Source organism: Mustela putorius, unplaced genomic scaffold (assembly GCF_011764305.1).
Source record: "Mustela putorius furo isolate JIRA1106 unplaced genomic scaffold, ASM1176430v1.1 tig00003845_pilon_pilon_pilon, whole genome shotgun sequence".
Lineage (NCBI taxonomy): Eukaryota > Metazoa > Chordata > Mammalia > Carnivora > Mustelidae > Mustela > Mustela putorius.
Genome location: NW_025421998.1, coordinates 83,800,125 through 83,821,227, shown reverse-complemented (window position 1 = coordinate 83,821,227; position 21,103 = coordinate 83,800,125). Strand labels below are relative to the sequence as shown.

Sequence of the window (21,103 nt, the reverse complement as noted above, 5' to 3'; positions counted from 1 at the left end):
TACAAAACTTGAATTGGTCTCTGTGGTGACCAACCCACATCCCGAGGGCCACCCTAAGTCCCTTCATTATAACAACAAAGATAGTCTTATCACTTGGGAAATTTCAAGACTTTTTAAAGTAGCATAACAGGAACTGGGGACAAAGACCAGATATATGTTTTTTTTTGGTACCATATCACCTTTAAATAATTTAGTCTGTATTTCTAAATATATAAGGATATTTTTCTGTTTAACCAAAATACCACTATCATATGTGATGCAGGACCAGAAGTGAACCGAGAAAGAATTCTTGAGATGTTTTCAGTGCAAGAAGGTGCTTTTATTATCGCATGGGGACGAGACCTGTGGGCAGAAAGAGCTGCACTTTTGCTGTGTGTAGCCGGTGGTTATATACGTAGTGCTCAAGGAGGAGGGGACATGCAAGGAATATTTGATCATAAATGTCTTTGAGTTCCTACTCGTAAAACTACTTTTGCAAGATTTCTCTGGTGCTTTTCATTCAGCCTCATATTAACTATTGGTGAGATGCACAGGCAGTCGTGTTGTTTTTTTATAATGTATCAACCAACACACGTTTTATCCTTATCAGAACTCTGCAGGCTAAAGGACAGACTTTTAGGCTAAAGGTGAATATTTTTCTGCTCCTGTCCCTCATTGATACGTAATAAAATTAACAATAGTTCTGACTCAATTTTCAGTGGCTGCCTTGGGATCTAAGGAATGCATATACCCTAATGGTCAGTTCCTTATCAATGGAAATTTAGGATATTTTCATTTTTGACGAGGGCAAACCACACAGGGATAAACATTCTTATGCATGCCCCTTTTTACCCCACAAGTGTTCTTTATGTACCGGAGAAAATTGTGGCGGCCTGTTCCTAGCAGGAAGCTATGAAATCCAATCTGAGGCCTTTGTCTTCTAGCTAAGCATAGCATATCTCTGTCCTGGAGCGTCAGCACAGCTTGAGATTTTACTATCATCCGTGTGTCAAAGAAGTCTGATGTTATCTGGTTCTTTTGGATGAATAGGAGGGCGTTCTCCTGGCTCTCCAGGTCCTGCAGAGGCAGATGTTGTGGATGAATTGCCTTCCCGCCAAATAAAGCCCTCACTCCGCTGTGACTGCACCTGCAGATAGGATTTTTAGGAGGTAATTAAGATTAAATGAGGTCATAAGGGTGGTGCCCTATTCCAATATGACTTTGACCTTAAAAGAAGAGGAAGAGAGGGGAGCCCGGATGGCCCAGTCAGTAAAGCGGCTTTTTTCCGGCTCAGGTCATGATCCCTGGATCCTGGGATCAGCCCCACATTGGGCTCTCTGCTCAGTGTAGAGCCTACTTCTTCTCCCTCTCTTCTGCCTGCCTTTCTGCCTGCTTGTGCTCTCTATCTCTCCCTGCCAAATAAATAAATAGAATCTTAAAAAAAAAAAAAAAAAGGAAGAGAGAACGATCACAAGGTCTTTCCCTCTGTATGGAGTACGTAGAGAGAATCTGGTCACCTGCAAGCCAGAGAGAGAGCTCTCACCAGAACCTGACCATGGTGGCACCCTGACCTTGAACTTCCAGAAAGCTTCCAGAACTGCAAGAAAATCATTTTATGTCATGTAAGCTACCCAGGCTGTGGTGTTGCGTTATAGCAGCCTGAATGAAGTAAGACAGCAGAGTGTTTAATCAAAACTCTTGTGATGACAGGTGACAGAAACTCAGTTTGAATCAGCAAGGAAAAAAAAGTATCCATTCAGGGAACCCTAGGAAAGGTTGAACAACCCAAACAAGAAAAGAATAGGTACTGAGGGAAACCACTGGCCTCTGCCAGGCTTCACTTATGGCTTACCCCCAGAGTTCAGTGGTTCACCTCGGAGTTTGGAGTAGGGGTCAGGGGATGGGAGAAGAGAACTAAGGAGAACCGGATGGGCCATGATCTATGCTTGGTGTCACTGAAGTTCACCCATGTCACAAGCACCATCTCATGGCAGATCTAAGTTTTCATGGATGTCCCCATGGCCCCAACTGGCTGGGAGTAGAGAGGAACAAGTTTATTGACCTATGATATTCCACCTTTGGGTAAGCTCAACACGAGTGAGTAAAAGAAACACCCTCTCTTTCCTGCTTCCTTCAGAAAAACACATTTCTTTGCTGGGAGGAAGAAGAGGACCTTTTTGTTGGAAGTGGGGTCAGGCCCATGGAACTTTGCTTCTAGGGTGGCCATTGTGCCTTAGGACAGAAGCTGTAGAGTTTTCTGTATTTTACATATTTCTCTCTCTCTTTCTTTAAGATTTTAAGTAATCTCTATACCCAACATGAGGCTCAAACTTAACAACCCTGAAATCAAGAGTCACATGCTCTACCAACTGAGCCGGCCAGGTGCCCCAGGTATTTCAAATATTTCTAAACTTTTATCTCAGATATATTATTTGAACAGTATTTGACCTCTTTGGAACATTTGATGCTGCTTCAGAGATGACTCCTTTGCTGGACATTCTCCTGGTTCTCCACTTTCCTCTCTGGCTACTCCTTTGTAACCTCTACTTCCTTGCCAATCCTTTAGGGATTATCTGTAAGGCTCTGCCTTAGTCCCTCTTCTCCCTGGCTCATTTCAACCATTTCCTTGTGTTCACCCACCACCTATATATAATAATGACTCTCAAATCTGTATCTTCACCCCAGTCCCTGCCTTCAGTCTCAGATATGCTACTGTCTCATTCATAAATGCCTCAGGGCTCAATGAGGCTAAGATGAAACTCATCATGTCCACCCTTGCACCCCTCCCCACTACTACAAAAGCTGTTTTTTCTCCTGGGTTCCATACTCAGAAGCCTGGTTTCTCTTTCTTGTCGTCACAACTGAAAGCTCAATCACCATATCAAAGTTCTTCCCAAATTCACCTTAAATATCCATGTCTCCCTCCGTCAGAACTGCTGTGTCACTCTATGCCACCACATCTCACCAGGATTACTACAAGTTTTTTTTTTTTTTAAACCATCTTATTTATTTGACATTTTATTTATTTGACCGAGAGAGAGAGAGAAAGCACAAGCAGGGGGAGTGTAGAGAGAGATCAAGAAGCAGACTCCCGGGGCGCCTGGGTGGCTCAGTGGGTTAAGCCTCTGCCTTCAGCTCAGGTGATGATCTCAGGGTCCTGAGATCGAGCCCCACATCGGGCTCTCCGCTCAGCGGGGAGCCTGCTTCCTCCTCTCTCTCTGCCTGCCTCTCTGCCTACTTGTGATCTCTGTCTCTCTGTCAAATAAAATAAATTTTAAAAAAAAGAAGCAGACTCCCTGCTGAGTGCAGAGCCCACTGTGGGGGCTTGATCCTAGGACCCCAGGATCATGACCTGAGCTGAAGGCAGATACTTAATTGACTGAGCCACACTGGTGCCCCTACGAGTTTCTTACTTCTGTTTTTGCTCTCTCGCCCAGCCACTTAGTGTTGCAACTAGATTGATTTTTCTGACTAAAGAGTAAGGAGACAAGTTATTTAAAACATTTGCTATACACCCATTGTATATTAGACAATGATTTGAGGACATGAAGAGGAGTAGGACACTATGGGTGGGGTTGTTCGTTTTGGCAAATGTTGGCCAAATATCTATGTGGTATTTTACGAATTCTAATCACAAAACTTTTTAAAATAATGGTTTTATTGGCATATGATTCACATACCATAACATTCATCCTAAAGATGTATAAAATGATTCTTAGGGATGCCTGGGTGGCTCAGTCATTAAGCATCTGCCTTATGTTCAGGTCATGATCCCAGGGTTCTGGGATTGAGCCCCACATCAAGCCCTGCATCAGGCTCCCTGCTCAGCACGAACTTCTCCCTCTCCCACTCCCCCTGCTTGTATTCCCTCTCTCACTATCTCTCTCTCTGTTAAATAAATAAATAAAATCTTTTTTTAAAAAATGGTTTTTATATTCACAAAGTTGTGCAACCATCACCACTCTCTACCTCCAGAATATTCTGTCTCTCCTCATGTGCCTGCTCCCTGGAAACCACTAATCTATTTTCTGTTTCTAGAGATTTGCCTACTCTAGTATTTCAAATTAATGAAATTATATCATGTGTGGCCTTTTTTGGGGGCAGGTCTGGCTGCTTTCACTTAGTATTTTCTTTTAAGATTTTATTTTTATTTATTTGACAGAGGGAGAAATCATAAGTAGGCAGAAAGGCAGTCAGAGAGAGAGAGGGAAGCAGGCTCCCTGCTGAGCAGGGAGTCCTATGTGGGGCTTGATCCGAGCATCCTGAGATGATGATTTGGGCCTCAGGCAGAGGCTTAACCCACTGAGCCACCCACGTGCCCCTCACTTAGTATGTTTTCAAGGTTCATCCACACTGTAGCTTGTATCAGTATTTCATTCCTTTATTTATTTATTTTTAAAGATTTTATTTTCATTCCTTTATTTTTTAAATTAAAATAACATAGACTGATTTTCTCATAGTTGGAAGGCTGGAAGTCCTGAGTCCGCGTATTGATGAGACCAAATTTTCCCGAGGCCTTTCTCCTTGGCTTGCAGATGAGAACTTCATTCCCTTAATATTTAATATTCTGTCATAGGGATATATCACATTTTCTTCATTCATTTATCAGTTGGTGGGCTTAGGGTTGATTTCACTTTTTGGCTATTATCAATAATGCTGTAAACATTCATGTACAAGTGTATGTATGTATACACCTAGGAATGGAACTGCTGGGTCATACGGTAAATTTAACCTTTTGAAGAATTGCCAGACTGTTGGGGCGCCTGGGTGGCTCAGAGGATTAAGCCTCTGCCTTCGGCTCAGGTCATGATCTCAGGGTCCTAGGATCGAGCCCCGCATCGGGCTCTCTGCTCAGCAGGGAGCCTGCTTCCTCCTCTCTCTCTCTCTGCCTGCCTCTCTGCCTACTTGTGATCTCTCTCTGTCAAATAAATAAATAAAATCTTTAAAAAAAAAAAAAAAGAATTGCCAGACTGTTTTTCAAAGCAGTGTTACCGATTTATAATCCTACTAGCAGTGTGTGAGGGTTTTGGTCTTTCCACATTCTTACCAACACTAATGTCTTTTTTTTTTTTAAGCCATTTTAGGGATTATGAAGCAGGATCTCATTATGGTTTTGTGTACCTTCCTTGGAGAAATATCTATTCAAATCCTTTGCCTATTTAAAAAATTGAATTGTCTTTTCATTGTTGAATTGAAAGAGTTCCTTATACATCCTGGATAGTAATCCTTTAGTTACATGATTTGCAGAAATTTTCTTGCATTTTGTGGATTGTCGTTTCACTTTTTTTTTTTTTAAGATTTTATGTATTTATTTGACAGAGAGAAAGAGAGCACAAGTAGGCAGAGAAGGGGAAAGCAGGCTCCCTGCTGAGCAGAGAGCCCGATGTGGGGGTTGATCCCAGGACCCTGGGATTATGACCTGAGCCCCAGGCAGAGGCTTTAACTCACTGAGCCACCCAGAGGCCCCTTATTTCACTTTCTTAATTGTGCCCTTTGACACACAAAAGTTTTTAGTTTTGATGAAGTACAATTTATCTATTTTTCTTTTTGTTGTTACACTTTTGGTGTCATATCTAAGAAACTATTGCCTAATCCAAGATCATGAAGATACAGTCCTATTTTCTTTCAAGGGTCTTATAGTTTTAGCACTTACACTTAGATTCTGGGATTTATTTTTTCATTTATGTGCAAGGTAGGTTCAACATCATTCTTTAGCTTGTGAATATTCACAAAACTTTTAAATTTTTTTTTAAGATTTTATTTGTTTATTTGACAGACAGAGATCACAAGTAGACAGAGAGGCAGGCAGAGAGAGAGAGAGGGATGCAGGCTCCCTGCCGAGCACAGAGCCCGATGCGGGACTCGATCCCAGGACCCTGAGATCATGACCGGAGCCGAAGGCAGCAGCTTAACCACTGAGCCACCCAGGCACCCTAAATTTTTTTTTTTGTTTTTTTTTTTTTTTAAAGATTTTACTTATTTATTTGACAGAGAGAGATCACAAGTAGGCAGAGAGGCAGGCAGAGAGAGAGGAAGGGAAACAGGCCCCCTGCTGAGCAGAGAGCCCGATGTGGGACTCGATCCCAGGACCCTGAGATCATGACCTGAGCCGAAGGCAGCGGCTTAACCCACTGAGCCACCCAGGTGCCCCCCTAAATTGTTTTGAAATGAATTGCAATTAGACTATAAACTCCATGAGGACAGAGACAAAAATGATCCAATTTTTTTCTGAATGAATAGATGAATTAGGTTGCCAGAGTATCAAGTTTCTTTTCTTTTGTCTGAAATTATATCAATTCTGTGCAGTAATACTGTTTTCATTATGATGTTGGCAATTCAGATATGTTGACAATAACAATTCAGAAACGAATACACAGGCTGATAGGAATTGTATTATTTAACAGGCTTTGTTGTAGTGAAACTGATTTGCAGTCAAATTCTGATTTTAAGAACTGTGTAACCTTGGGCAAAGTACATTACCTACTTCTTATTCTATAAAATGGAGATTAGAGGCACCTGGGTGGCTCAATTGGTTAAGTGTCTGCCTTGGGGCTCAGTTCATGATCCCAGGGTCCTGGGATCCAGCCCCACAGGCAGGGAGCTTGCTTCTCCCTCTCCTGCTTCCCCTGCTTGTGTTCTCTCTCCCTGTCCCTCCGTCAAATAAATAAATAAAATCTTCAAAAATAAATAAAATGGGGATTTAGTTGGTGCACCTGTCAAAAGGATTATATCAGATCTTTTAACTACAGTGCTTTTCACATTTTAAGCATTCATCAAATAGTGCATTTATTATTGCAAAGGACTAGCAGCAATGTTCCGAAATCCAGTAACATACTTTTGTCCAAAATTTCTTCAGCATGCAGATTCCAGGATTCTTATTTTCTTTTGTGAACTGAGCACTGTTAGAGCATTGGTTTTTGATTCGGAAAGACAGACACAAAAATTCAATTCAATGTGTAAATGACCCTAAAGATGTATATAAATGACCCTATGGAGTTCAGAGTGTCCTGAGCAATAGAATAAACTACTTTTTTGGGTTAAGAACTTAGTAGACAAGGGGCTGAGCAGGGGTTGTAGGCGTTTTGGATTCATCTCAGTGCAGCACATATTTTCAGTTTTGCACATTGCTTGATTACGTGTCTGTCTGATCCACCAGAGTCCGCACAGACAACCTGTCTTCAGTCATCTTTGCATTTCCAGTACTGTGGACACTGCACGGATGGTTTAGTTGAGCCGCCTTGTCAGAAAAGATCCCTGGATAGACCTCGGACCCACTGCCAAGGGAGGAAGAGCGGCGCAGGTGTGGAACACACGTGGGTCATACCGCTACAGTCGTATGCAAGTCCCCAAGAGAACCACAAGCGACTGCCTCTTCCCGGCTCCTGGCCCTACAGGGACACTTCCGGGAGGGGGCGGGGAGACAGGAGGAGGCGTGCCGGGAAGGAGGGTGTTTGAGCTGCACCCGGCGGAAGTGTGCCAAAGGTATTGGTGCTGCAGCTTCCGGTCCGGGTTAACGCGGCTTGGGTATACTGCGTGGTTTGTGTGGCGCGGGGACAGACTTCTGAGGGCAATTCAGTGGGTGAGGAGGCGAGTATTGGCGTCTGAACCCAGAAGTGTGGAGTCTAGTGGGAGGATAGGAAAAAAAGCCAGGAACCCGAATACAATCTAACCTCTGTTTCCGAGGGGGCAACTTGCACGGGAACCCCTCTGCCCTGGTAACGGCCAAAGAGGAGATGGCGCCAGTCAGGGAGCGGCCGTGGCCGACACAGTGAGGAAGCTTGAAGGCGGAGCAACCGGAGAAGCCTCGGGAGAACAGCCCAAGCCGTCGCTGCCGCTACCACTGCCACCACCATGGAAGGGGCAAAGCCGACTTTGCAGCTCGTATATCAGGCAGTGCAGGCGCTTTACCACGACCCAGATCCCAGCGGAAAGGAGCGCGCCTCGTTTTGGCTTGGGGAGCTGCAGCGTTCGGTGAGGGGCCCTGCGAGGCCGTTCTGCGCCGCGGGGCAAGGCGGGGTGGGACCTAGGCTCGAGCTGGAGCTTGAACCCGGCGGTTGGCCTCGTGAGATGCTCCTTAGGGAGGAGCTGCCGCCGCGGGGTGGGGCTGCGAGGCTACATTTACGCCGCTTTTCCGGAGCGAGTAGCTGCTGGCCGGTCGCGAACTGGCCCTTTCCCCACCCCGTACAATCTGATTTGTAGGTCCCGTACTCGCTTGGGGCAACGCTCTGGTTCTCTTTAAGTTTTACGCTTGCTGCCTTCTTCTTAGGCCCTGCTTTCCCGTGTAGTCTTCCTTCAGTCAAATGCAGTCCCGATCTTTCTCCATCTTCCACTTAACGGATGCTTTCTCCGTCTCCTCTTGGTGTCCCAGTGTGGGGGTCTGGCAATTCCATCCTAGTCGTAGCCTTGCACTTCATTGTGCCTTACTGATTTTTCACTAAGTAACAGTGATAGTTTGGGTCTTTTATTCTCGAAACTTCTCAGGTTTCGGATTCTTCTACACGTGAATTTCCCCCGTGTTTTGGAGTACAACGTGACGTAAAGAAAAAAAATACCAGTCCTGGTTTCAGAAAATCCTTGCAGTTCACATCTTGCAACACGTTTGTTCTCTAACCTTGCTTTTTTCCCCCTTTTAGATTCTTCGTAAGATCCTGCGTTGATTATTCCATATGACTGTGTGAACATCCAGTGAGGGGCTTAGGGGTTTAATTTCACCCTGGTAAACCTATTGTATCTCTGCATTCTTTGATTCACGTGCCTTACTTTCCTCTAATTTTTTAAAAAGGATTTTATTTATTTATTTGACAGGTCACAAGTAGGCAGGCAGAGAGAGAGGGGGAAGCAGGCTCCCAGCAGAATAGGGGGAGCCGGTTGTGGGGCTTGATCCCAGGACCCTGAAATCACGACCCCAGCCGAAGGCAGAGGCTTAACCCACTGAGCCACCCAGGTGCCCCACTTTTTCTAAATTTCATACCTAGGCTTTCTGTGTGTGTGTATACTTGGTGATCTTGCTGACTTTACCTTTCTTATTTTTGCATTTTATATTCCCAAGCTTTTTTTTTTTTTTTTTTTTAAGATTTTTATTTATTTATTTGACAGAGATCACAAGTAGGCAGAGAGAGGGGAGGGGACGCAGGCTCCCCGCTGAGCAAAGTTGGCTGCCTTGAGAGGAGTGGCAGTTTTCGTTTGAAGGGACAGTCCTCAGGAGATGATTTTTCAAGGAGGGAGCTGGAGGAATAAATATATTGACCTTATTCCCCTACACTTCTGGGATTCTTCTTTGAGCAAACCCAACCAAAAGCTTGGGGACACCAGAACCTGTTGATATAGTCCATATAGGTCAACATACTGGGGCGAAAAGCAGTAGGGAAGAGTGGAAAAGTGGACCTGGAAAACATCTAGTGCATTCCCACATCATTTTTAGGCAACTTCAGCATCCGGGTTCACAACTCAGCTGACATTTCAGCCCCTTAATTCCTTTACTTCCTTTTCTCAGCCTCAGGGTTACAGTGTTACATCTTGGATCTTTTCATTAGTAAAAAGTCACCAACCTCTCAAGGCATTAACTCAGCCACATGATCACACAGTGGTACCCTGAATCTTGTCATTTTTGGAAAGTCACCAGCCTGGGCGGGGTGCCTTGCTGGCTCAGTGGGTAGAGTATGCAGCCCTTGTTCTTGCAGTCATGAGTTCAAGACCCATGTTGGTGTAGAGCTTACTTAAAATAAAGGAGGGGGGTTGCCAGGCTGGCTAAGTTGGTTAAGCTCAGGTCTTTATTTCAGGGTCTTGAGTTTAAAACTCAAGTTGGACTCCACATTGGGCTCCATGCTGGGTGTGGAACCTACTTAAAAAAAAGTCACCAGCCCCCTACATCACTAACTCATGTATCTGATCACAACCCACTCTTCCAATTTGTTGGCTTAAGAATTCAAGTAACCTCTCGGCATTTTTTGAGATCTATAATTTTTGAAATTTTTTGAAATTTATAATTTTAATTTCTATCAAAATTAAAAAGTTATGGGGCACTTGGGTGGCCCAGTCAGTTAAACTTCCCACTCTTGATTTTGGCTCAGGTCATGATCTCAGGGCTGTGAGATCCAGCCCCTGCGTGGGGCTCTGCACTGGGCAGGGAACCTGCTTAAGATTCTCTCTCCTCGCACCCTGACCCCTCACTCACGTGTTCCCTCAATTAAAAACAAACAAACAGAACCCCCCCAGAAAGTAGTTATATTTTAAAACTTAAAATATTTTATTTTACTTTATTTTTAAAAAGATTTTATTTATTTTACAGAGAGGCAGTGAGAGAGGGAACACAAATGGGTAGTGGGAGAGGGAGAAGCAGGCTTTTCCACGGAGCAGGGAGCCCGACATGGGGCTCAGTTCTAGGACCCTGGGTTCACAACCCAAGCCAAAGGCAGATGCTTAACAGCTGAGCCACCCAGACGCCCCTAAAACTTAAAATATAAACTTTTAAAACTTTCAAAAGTTATAAAATGGTAACTTTACAAGAAAAAGGCCTAGGATGTAAAAGAGCAGTTATGTTTAGACTTTCTTCTATGAAAGATGAGGATTTGGGCTCCCTCCACCTTCTCTTCTGTTGCATCTCTCTCTAACATAGCTCTATGTATCAGTTTTGGTTAAATACACACAACATGCATTGTGAACCACATAGCATATATAACATGGTAATTTTTCTTTTTTTGTGCAAGTTTTCTTTTCCTGGTGGTAGTCATTACCTTTTTCTTTCACATATGCTTCATCTTCTATATAATAATTTGTTCAGAACTCTCTGAGTATGTAAATATCCTCTTAGTGTGTTCACGTTGGTAATCTGCTTCCTTTTTTGATAGAAGGAAACATCTCCCTAGAGGTCTCTATCTTCCTGCTCCAGTCTGACCTTGTTATTCTCCCGGTCTGTTGCATAATTGTTGTCCTGGGATCTCTGTTTAACGCTCCTGGGAATTATTTTCTCTTTCTTGTGTCAGATGTATTGAATCCTGGATCTCATGATCTTTTCTTGGATTGCTCCCTCATTTGATGGCTAATTGAGAAGGGAACTTTTACTCCTTCTCCCTTGTATTTCTGTTGGTCTTTTTTTCTTGAATCACTTTTGTCCTGAGAGCTATTCTCTGGATATAACTGGGGCTGCCAGTGGCAGGTGGGAGAATGAGTCAGGGTATGGATCTTACCACTAACTATGTAGGCTTTAATTTAATCTATTTTCAATATGATATTCTTGTCCTTAGGTGAGTATGTTGGCTAAGAGTCCAGAGTCCTTATGCTTCAATCTTTCCAAAGTAAATCTTGAGTCTTCGTTGATGGTGGGAGGATGGTAGCCTGGCCACTCAGTCATGGGGGAAAATCTCCGTCTAACTGCTCATACAGATTTTGAACTCACTCCTTTGTTTTTTGTTCCACCTATGCGTCTGCCTTCAGATGTACCTGGTACTTTTACTTTTAATTCCTGAGCATAACCGGAATTTGCTACATGAATCATTTTGCCCTCTTGGCTTCCCCTTTCTCATCCTGTCCTTCCTCTGAAAAATTTAATAAACTTTTTCAGACCTACTAAGATGGTTAACTCTTCCATTAGCATTCTGGTTTTCACAGTTTTGTTAATATCAGTCATATTTCCATTCTTTTTGTCCTTGTGGCACCGCCCCCCATTTTTTTTTTTTTTTTTAGATTTTATTTATTTATTTGTCAGAGAGAGAGAGAGAGAGAGAGCGCGAGCGCATGTGAGCGGGAGTGTGCGCGAGCATAAGCAGGCAGAGTGGCAGGCAGAGGCAGAGAGAGAAGCAGGCTCCCTGCCGAGCAAGGAGCCTGATTCTGGACTCAATCCCAGGATCCCGGAATCATGACCTGATCCCAAGGCAGCCGCCCAACCAACTGAGCCACCCAGGTGTCCCTTCTCCCCCACATTTAAAAAAATCTCTTTACTCTGATCTTAGTGGATTTTTTGGAAGAGATTTGTGGGCAAACAAAGGTGTTTAGTCAGTTCAATCATGTTAAATCCCTGAATTAGTTCTTGAATTTCATGAAAACCTCATTCAGTTGACTGGCTCCTATTATTTCTTCATTAGGTCTTGTCTTTACTTCTATCTGATTTGGATTACAAGGTCTGTCATTTAGTAATTTTCTTATATATACTATACCATCAACCCTTCACCTCTGGTTTGGTAAAACTTCAGCATAGGTATAGCCAACCGCTTCTCCCTTCTCCTGTCAGGTCTAGGTGCTCTGCATCTCATTTTCTGAATTCTTAGGAACCTTGATCTCTTGGTTATTCTGTCACTTGCATCTTCAGACTCCCTCTTGACTGGGTCCTTCCTATCAGGATTCATACAACTGTAGTATTTCCCATAATAAGCAAATGGTTTGAGTGGGGAGGAGAAGGGAGGTGGTAGAGAATGCTTCCTCTGTCCAATTTTGTTATTTCTTTAATTCTTTTTTTTTTTTTTGTGGGTAACTAAAAGAACAAAGGAATGGAAGTGTTTTATTTGTCTCTTATGACTGAAGAGAAGAAATAAAATAAAACTTTTGATTCTTGTTATTTCGTTAATTCTTTCGTACCTCTGTAGTTTTACTCTTTACCAATCTTGTCTTCTAATGAAGAAACTAATCCATCTTTCAAAGCCCAGCCTGAATTCTTTCTCCTTGAAGCCTTAACTGATTCTTTTCAAATAAAGATCATTTCTGCCTCCACTGAACACCTAGAGCACTTTATATAAGTGCATTTGTAATTTTTTTTTAACCTTTTTGAAAATCTGTTTTGTTCCCCCTACTAGATTGTAGAATCGTTTGTTTATATGATACAGTTGAGGGAATACTTTAATGGTTATTAAGAAAGCATGATCAAGATCCCTGACACAAAGGTTCTTAAAAATGTGTGTTGAGGGGCCCCTGAGGGGCCCCTAGGTGGCTCAGTAGGTTAAGCCTCTGCCTTCTGCTCAGGTCATGATCTCAGGGTCCTGGGATGAGCCCTACATAGGGCTCTCTGCTTAGGGGGGAGCCTGCTTCCCCCTCTATCTCTGCCTGCCTCTCTGCTACTTGTGATCTCTGTCTCTCTGTCAAATAAATAAATAAAATCTTAAAAATAAAAAAAATGTGTTGTTGGGCACCTGGATGGTAGGTTGAACATTTGACTCTTGGTTTCTTCTCAGGTCATGATCTCAGGGCCGCACATGCTCAGTGTGAAGTCTGCCTTGTGCCTCTCCCTCTGCTCCTTCCCCTGCTTGTGATTGCTCTCTCAGAAATAAATAAAATCTTAAAAAAAAAAAAGTGTGTTAAAGAATAGCTGCTTGTAGTAGGCATCTCTGAAGGGATTAGTTGGTATCTCAAATGTGTCTTTATGGATTTCATTTATTTTTACTGCTTCTCTCTACTATACCCATGAGTAGTTGAAAATAAATAATATTATTCAGCCTCCTATGAGGTTGTGTTCAGTCTTTCCAGCCTTTTTTTTTTTTTAAACAAAAACAAAAAACCTTTGTGAGGGGTAGCTGGGTGGCTCAGTCGGTTAAGCATCTGCCTTCAGCTCAGGTCATGATCTTAGGGTCCTGGGATCAAACCCAGCAGGGAGTCTATTCCTCCCTCTCCCTCCCACTTATGCTCCCTCTTGCTCTTTCTCAAATGAATAAATATTCTTTTTTTTTTTTAATATTTTCTTTTCTTTTTTTTTTTTTTATTTCTTTAAAGATTTCATCCATTCATTTGACAGACAGAGATCACAAGTAGGCAGAGACAGAGAGAGAGAGGGGGAAGCAGGTTCCCTGCTGAGCAGAGAGCCCGATGCGGGGCCTGATCCCAGGACCCTGAGATCATGACCTGAGCTGAAGGCAGAGGCTTTAACCCACTGAGCCACCCAGGCGCCCCATGAATAAATATTCTTTAAAAGATTTGGATACAGAAAGGGGGAGGAACTTTTTGACTCAATAAAGCTTTCTCAAAGTAGTCACTAAATACAGATTAAAAGTCTGCTCTAGTGTAGTAAAAGGCATAGTGTTTTAATTTTAAGTTTGTTGTTAAGGAATGATTTGCCTGTTTTGTTGGAAAACCGTTCTGAAGAATACACATTTTGGAAAGACCTATCACTTCCCTCTAACTCTCACTTCACTAATCTTAAAGCCATTTAGTAGCATTCTAATGACCTGGTGACAATAGATTTGGTTTAAGGATATAATTTAGATGTGGTTTAGTCCATGTTATATAAGTTAGCATCTTTTCTCTTTTTCTGGTATTTATATAAAATAACCATTTGCCAAAAATCTATATTCATTACTCAATTTTTTTTTTTTTCTGAAAAAATTCTTGGAAACAGCCTAAAGCCATTGTTTCAATGTGTGAGATAGGCAGGTATCACTGATATCCAGAGTATTTTAAAATAAAGCAAGTTATTTTGAGGCAGATCTTAAAGGAAGCCTATCTAACAGGGAACCGTTCTGAACACTTTGTCCACTCTGGTAACCCAAGTGAGGAGACCATGTAGAAAGCAAGCAATAGAAGGTAAGACTATCTCTTTATACAGCTAATGAATTATGCTGCGCATTTGTTCTAATTTTGTAATTTAGATTATAAGGAGACTATTATAGAGATAAGCTGTTGGTCAGAGGTTAGCTCAAAAAAGTTTTTTTGAAGATTTGTGTATTTGTTTATTTGACACAGAGAGAGAGATCACAAGTAGGCAGAGAGGCAGGCAGAGAGGGAGGGGGATGCAGGCTCCCCGCTGAGCAGAGAGCCCAATGCGGGACTTGATCCCAGGACCCTGAGATCATGACCTGAGCCAAAGGCAGAGGCTCAACCCACTGAGCCACCTGGGTGCCCCTAGCTCAAAAATTTTATATTCAGCCTGGAAACTGAAAAGGAATGATGAAATCATAAAAAGCATCAATCAAATGAAATGCTCTGATGGACTAAGTTGACATCGTCATGTTTGGTTTGTCACATATCCTTGGGAATTTTCTTCTAAATATCCTGTCGGGAAAGTCATGGGTCATGGAATGTCAGCTTCGCATTTTTTCTTAATAATTTTCCTCTCTGGAATTTGATTCTTTAGCCTAGTTCAAAAAACCTAGGGTCTTTGGTTTTTCTTTTAGCAATTGCAGTTATTGACTTGACTTACCTGAAAATCTGGGCTTTTTTATGCTTATGCTTTCATCCTCCATTTAAGTGACTCCTAAAACATGGCATGCTTTTGAAAGGAAAGCCTTCTAGAAAAGATAAAATGTTCATCTACAGATTCTGTGGGTCATTTAATTCAATGAACAAGAATACTATATGCCTTGCATTGCTGAAAACTGGAAACACATAAATGATGAAAACCAGAGACCTTTATTCCAGAGTTTAACAGTCTGGCTGGGTCATCTACTATGGTAGCCCTTAGCCAGATGGCTATTGTGGTTACTTAAATGAATTAAAATTAAATCAAAGTTAAAATCAGTTCCTTATTTGCCACATTCCAAGTCTTAGTGCAGATACAGATATTGCATATCTTTGGTGTATTGGAGACTGTGAGTGAGAATTTGTGATGGTATTTATGTTGGCATGGTAGTCTGTTAGCCGGTGGCATTCATCCATGTTTGGATTAGTTTATTTCTTGTCTCCCCAGGCTTTGGACCAGAGTTGGTAGTGCAATTCAGGATATAAAATTATCAGGGTAGTGCTGCATTTTCTAATTATAACACAGTTTTCTTCCAAAGCTTTCCAGATAGTTCTTCATTTTTTTTCATGTTGATTGCACTGATGTCTGTAAGGAAGATGGAAAATAGATTGCATATATATTTTTTAAACTGTGGTAAAACATTCATGACATAAGTAACCATTTTTAGGTATATAGTGTAGTGGCATTAGTACATTCATGTTGTTGTGCGGCCATCACCACCACTGGTCTCTAGAACTTTTTCATCTTCCCACACTGAAACTCTGTACCTATTAAATAATAACTGTCCATTCCCTCTTCTCTCCAGCCCTTGGCAGCACCATTCTACTTTTTGTCTCTATGAATTCGACTATCCCAGGGACCTTACATAAGTACAATCTTAGGCTGTTTGTACTTTTGTGTCTTGTTTATTTCATTTAGGTTCATTTATGTCTTTAAGGTTCATTCATGATCATTCCTTTTTAAAAATTGCATTTAAATCTACATAACATAAAATTCACCATGTAACCACTGTAAAGTGTACAGATTAATGGGTTTAAGTACATTATTGTTGTGCATACATCGCCACCATCCATCTCCAAACTTTTTTATCTTGTAAAAATAAAACTCTACTTATTAAATAATTAACTCCCCATTTTTCCCTTCCTGTCCCCCAGTCCCTAGCAACCTGCTTTCTATCTCTCTGAATTTCATTACTCTAGGTACCTCATATAAACGGAATCATATAGTATTTGAACTTTTGTGACTGGATTATTTATGTAGCATAATGTCCTCAGGGTTCATCCATGGTATATCATTTGTCAGAATTTCATCCTCTTTTAAGGCTGAATAGTAATGTATGTACCACATTTTGTTTATCCACTCATCTGGCAATGAATACTTGGGTTGCTGCTACCTTTTGGCTATTGCAAATAATGCTCTTATGAGCCTGTGTATACAAAGACCTTTTGGAGTCCTGCTTTCAGTTCTTTTCAGTTATGTATCCAGAAAGGGAATTGCTGGTCATACAGTAATTCTGCTTGTTTTCTTGTTTTTTTTTTTTTTTTGAGGAACTGCCATACTGTTTTCCAGATGTTAACAGAATTCTAAGCTCTGTTGAACTTAAAAACAAATTTAATTCATAGGAAGTTGAGATTGCTCAGATTACCTCTCTTGTATTTTTCTAGTGTGTACCCTAGTACTGAAATAACTGCCCGAGAGTTTTACTGCTGTACAGGTGAAGTCTCAAATAGAAGCTTTATTTCTCTTTATTGGAAGTTCATAGTGTTGCTAAAGGAGAAAATTTTGCAGTGTTTGGCATGCAGAACTTCTTAAAAATACTGACTTAATTTTCCTTTTTGGTCGAGTTTCCAAAATGACAATATTACGAAACATTGTTTTTTATTCTTCTGGTAAGAAATTTTCTGTTAATGGAGTTTATATTATGTATTTATTTTTTTTTCAAGCCCATACCACAGGTTCTTTTCAGTTTTTCCTCTGTATTCATTGTTTTCTTGTATTTTGTTTCAGCCATAGTATTCTAATATCTAAATAGCCCTAGAATAGAAGAATGTATTTGGAATTAGACCGGAAAATATACATGTTTTTTATGTAAGGATTCAGAGTTTTCTAACTTCAGTGCTTTTTTTTGGTAAAGAATACTTTAAGCTAGACATTTCACATTCATATAAGATTGAAAAACTTGAATCTTCAGTGTAGTGTTAACATATGCTTAACATGTCTGATAATGTCCTCATTCTTCTGGTTTATACGAGTTGTTATAAAACTTGGCTCACATGGGCAGGAATAGAGGCCAGTGATGAAAGGAAATACGTTTTCTATATTTTTGGCTTTTAGGAAGTACTTACCTCAGCTTTGTTTCACATGGTTTTAACCTTGGCATTTCCTACTTTTAAAATAGGACTGCCTAGTATAATTAGTAAGGCCCACGGCAAGCAGGCAAGTAATATGATTACTAAGGAATGCATGCTTTCGTCACTCGCAAAGTTGATTTTATGGATCCAGTTTATCTCTTTTCAGGGCCATTCTTGAGGTTAACGTTCATGTACTTAGGTTATTGAGGATTTTAAATCCTGGATAGGGATTTTCTTACACTTGTAATGAAAATATTTTGGCAAGATTTCTCAGTACCATATTATGCATGACTGACAGTCACAAATTTGAGCCAGATTTCATTTGACAGTGTTCATTAGGGCTCAGAATTATTTGAAAATGCTTGTTCCAGAAACATGGGGGATCTTGTCAGAAACTGAGGAGGCCACAGGATTCAGTGCTGTCATTTGGTCTTACTGATTCCCTTCATTGAAATCAAGATAGAACAGTGCATATGAGTGCTACAGTCTTCCGAAAGTTGACTTGAAGAGTGTTTGGAAGTTTCTTGTGGACTTTAAATAGCTTATGATTTTTTAAAGAAGTATTTTTAGCTACGAATCTCTTCCCTCCCCTAAGGGAAGCAGTATCTCCCTATTAATTATTTATTCAATTATTGTGGAGATAGCTGTGAAAATGTTTAAATTGACTGAATTTGTCTCTATACATAAGCCTTTTTGCTTCCAGAAAAGTTATTTAATGCACACAAGGGTATTCTGTGGGTATGGGAGCTGACTAGTGGCTTTATGTGACTGTATTTCATTTACACTCTGGTTTTAAAGATAGGAGTTGTTTTGTTATCACTGCTGTGGTAAAGATTTTAGCCAAGTTCATTTCATTTGGTTTCTGCATTTCAGGCCATCTTACAAAACACGTTATTTTGAAAAATACAATTTTTAGGTAGTTATCTTTTAGGCGCCATAGTTTTTCTTAATACTCCTTCAAATAATTTTCTTTCCCTGCTAAGAAAACCATCAGAAAGTAACTTGTGACAGACCTAGTAGTTTGTCCTGTATTTGTAAAATCCTCATAAAACATTAGATACAAAGACTCAAGATAGTTGGCCAACTTAAAAAGTTCCTTTCTCTCTTTTCAGGTAAATTAGATTTACTCTTTTTTTTTTTAATCTGTCTCATGGGAATGATTTTTTTTTCTTGATTTGGGAAATTCTGGTTTTCTAGCTCTTGACCACATTGTTGTAGGGTATATGTCCAAAGCTTTGTGTTCTTGGACTGGTAGTTTTTTGTCTTTTTACTCTTAGTTTCTTCCCCCAATGTACTGTAAATCTTTAAAAGTCTTTATGTAGTAAATATATTATTCACTAATTGAAATGCTGAAGAAAGTACAGCAACCTGACACTTTTGTGTTACTTTTCAAATTTCACTGGAATATTTATATTTCTAGAACTTCATTTTCTATTTGCCAGAGCTCTTCTGTCCTCAGTGAAGTATTTTAAGTAATTCTGCTTAATTTGAGGAGTTTTTTTGTAGGATTAACTAGCAGCCTTAATCCGTTTCCAATTCTTAGCAGCTAATGAATCCTTAGGCTCCTGTCTGGGTATGTGCTTGCATTGTTGACAGCCCGCCTGCTCAGTGATTTAGGTTGATTCAGCAGTTTTAGAACTGTTGGTGTAGAAGGGAGTCTTGGAGCAACAGAGCACCATTAAAGAAAAGGAAAGGGCAAGTACTTTTAGGATCTGCTGTGAAGTGTAATGAAAGACTTAGAGCATGTTAGTGAAAGGACTGCTGGGCCATAGCCTGTTTCATATTCATCACATAGTCATGGAAATATCTTTTGAAAAGACTGATATAAAGGCTTGTTCTGCTACTGCTTTGTGAAATGGGAGATTGGAATTAGATGCTTAAATGGAAAATGTTCTCTTGTTGCAGCCTCTTTGAAATGTGCTGCTGGTGGGAGCTGCAGCTTCCTCCTGCTGACTCTGAGCCCCAGGCTTCGGTTGAGATGGTCCTTTCAGAAATGTGGAGCTTAGTCCAAGCCTGGATTTCAGTGGGTAGCACCTGGCATCTGTGGCTAGAAAGTCCTATGAAGTGTAAGTGCTTTATTCTCTCCTTGTCAAGAATCCCTTTTCCTTCCTTCCTTATCTTCCTTCTGTCTGCAGCTCAGCAGAGGGGAAGTACAATGAGCAATGTACTGTAGTGTCTAGGGTATCAGGATTTGGTTGCATTTTCTTTATGATTCAGTGACCAAAATAAGATTACTTGTTTTTGGATGTCAACAATTCTTAAACCCTCTTAGAATTTAAAGTGAAGTGATAAGTTATGATGCCTTAATGTATAGTACTGGCAGTATCATCCCAAGTAATTTTTCATTGACAGTCTGCTTAGTAGCTGTGATATTTAAGTTTGCTAGGTTTCTTTAGAGATCGCTTTTATATTTTATTCTTACTCTGAAAGATAAGTATTTGAAAAGAGAGGCACATTTGACCATTGGGTGAGACAGCATCAGGATAAATAAGGATGGTTAAAATGAGAGGATGGCTCTTTACTTTGGTTCTCCCTGATCCTTTCGCACAAAGAGCAATTTGGGAATTTTCTGAAGGGTCCTCATAGAAGGATCCTGTGATCCTTCTCACAGTTTCTCATAGAAGGGTCCTGTGAAATTCATACAGCTGCCATCTGTATTTTAGCTTAGTGAAAAAAAAAAAAAAAAAACCCTGGATAATTACATAATAAGCATTAAAAGATACAAGTTTTTTTTTTTTTTTTTAAGATTTTTTTTTTAATTTATTTATCAGAGAGAGAGAGGGGGAGAGAGTGAGCACAGGCAGACAGAATGGCAGGCAGAGGCAGAGGGAAAAGCAGGCTCCCCGCTGAGCAAGGAGCCCGATGTGGGACTCGATCCCAGGACGCTGGGATCATGACCTGAGCCGAAGGCAGCTGCTTAACCAACTGAGCCACCCAGGCGTCCCTAAAAGATACAGGTTTTATATGTGATTTAGTTGCTTGGAGTTAAGTGCTGTTCTCTTTTTTCCTATTTCAGAAATACTGCTAATATTTTAAAATCAGCTCATTCCAAAAGATTCCTGTTTTAGGTAAATTTTAAGGTTCTCTTCACTGAAACTTTTCTGAAAAGTCTAAATCTTCGGATTTTAGCTAGGAAATTATTGAGCTTCTTCTCATTGCTAAAACAAAATCTATATTTGAAATAAAACAAAACCAAGGCTCCCATCTGTGCAAGGCATGCAAAGTTCTACAAATGAGGATTCTGAATGAAAAATGTCTCATCCTCTCAGGGCCTTTGTTTTCTTTATCTGTAAAGAACTGATTTGCTTATTCTCTGTTGCCCTTTCTCTTGCTAAATGTTTTGGATTCTGTTCTTAGAGCTGATTCCCAATCCGTAAGTATTTAGCTATGTAGTAGAAGGATGGGCTTTTTCATGATTGGGAAAGCAAAGGGGTGTTAGAGACTTAGGAGAGTATAATATATTGTCATTTTGCTTCATATTATAATTTAACACATACTTTACCTCTTACGGCCAAAGGATTTTGTGAGATATAGAGATAGTTATAGTTCTTCACCTTTGAACAGCTCACAGTCTATTAGAAAAATTGAACAAAGACCCAAGTAATTATAGTACAAA

At 40.7% G+C, this 21,103-nt stretch overlaps 1 protein-coding gene across 3 annotated transcripts in view; it reads left to right on the top strand.

The window, feature by feature from the left end:
- Positions 1–7,476: 7,476 nt before the first annotated feature.
- TNPO3 (transportin 3) overlaps positions 7,477–21,103 on the top strand; it is an 87,288-nt gene continuing 73,661 nt past the window's right edge. The window contains exons 1-2 of one of the 3 annotated variants that reach the window (XM_013050588.2): positions 7,812–7,950; positions 19,393–19,553. Coding sequence is in view for 1 of the 3 variants with exons in the window: in XM_013050587.2 (XP_012906041.1) it covers positions 7,831–7,950 (120 nt within the window). In the remaining 2 variants the exon portion in view is untranslated. Of the gene's footprint in view, positions 7,951–19,392; positions 19,554–21,103 lie in introns of all 3 variants that reach the window. The other 2 variants (XR_006601399.1, XM_013050587.2) reach the window with 2 other exon arrangements.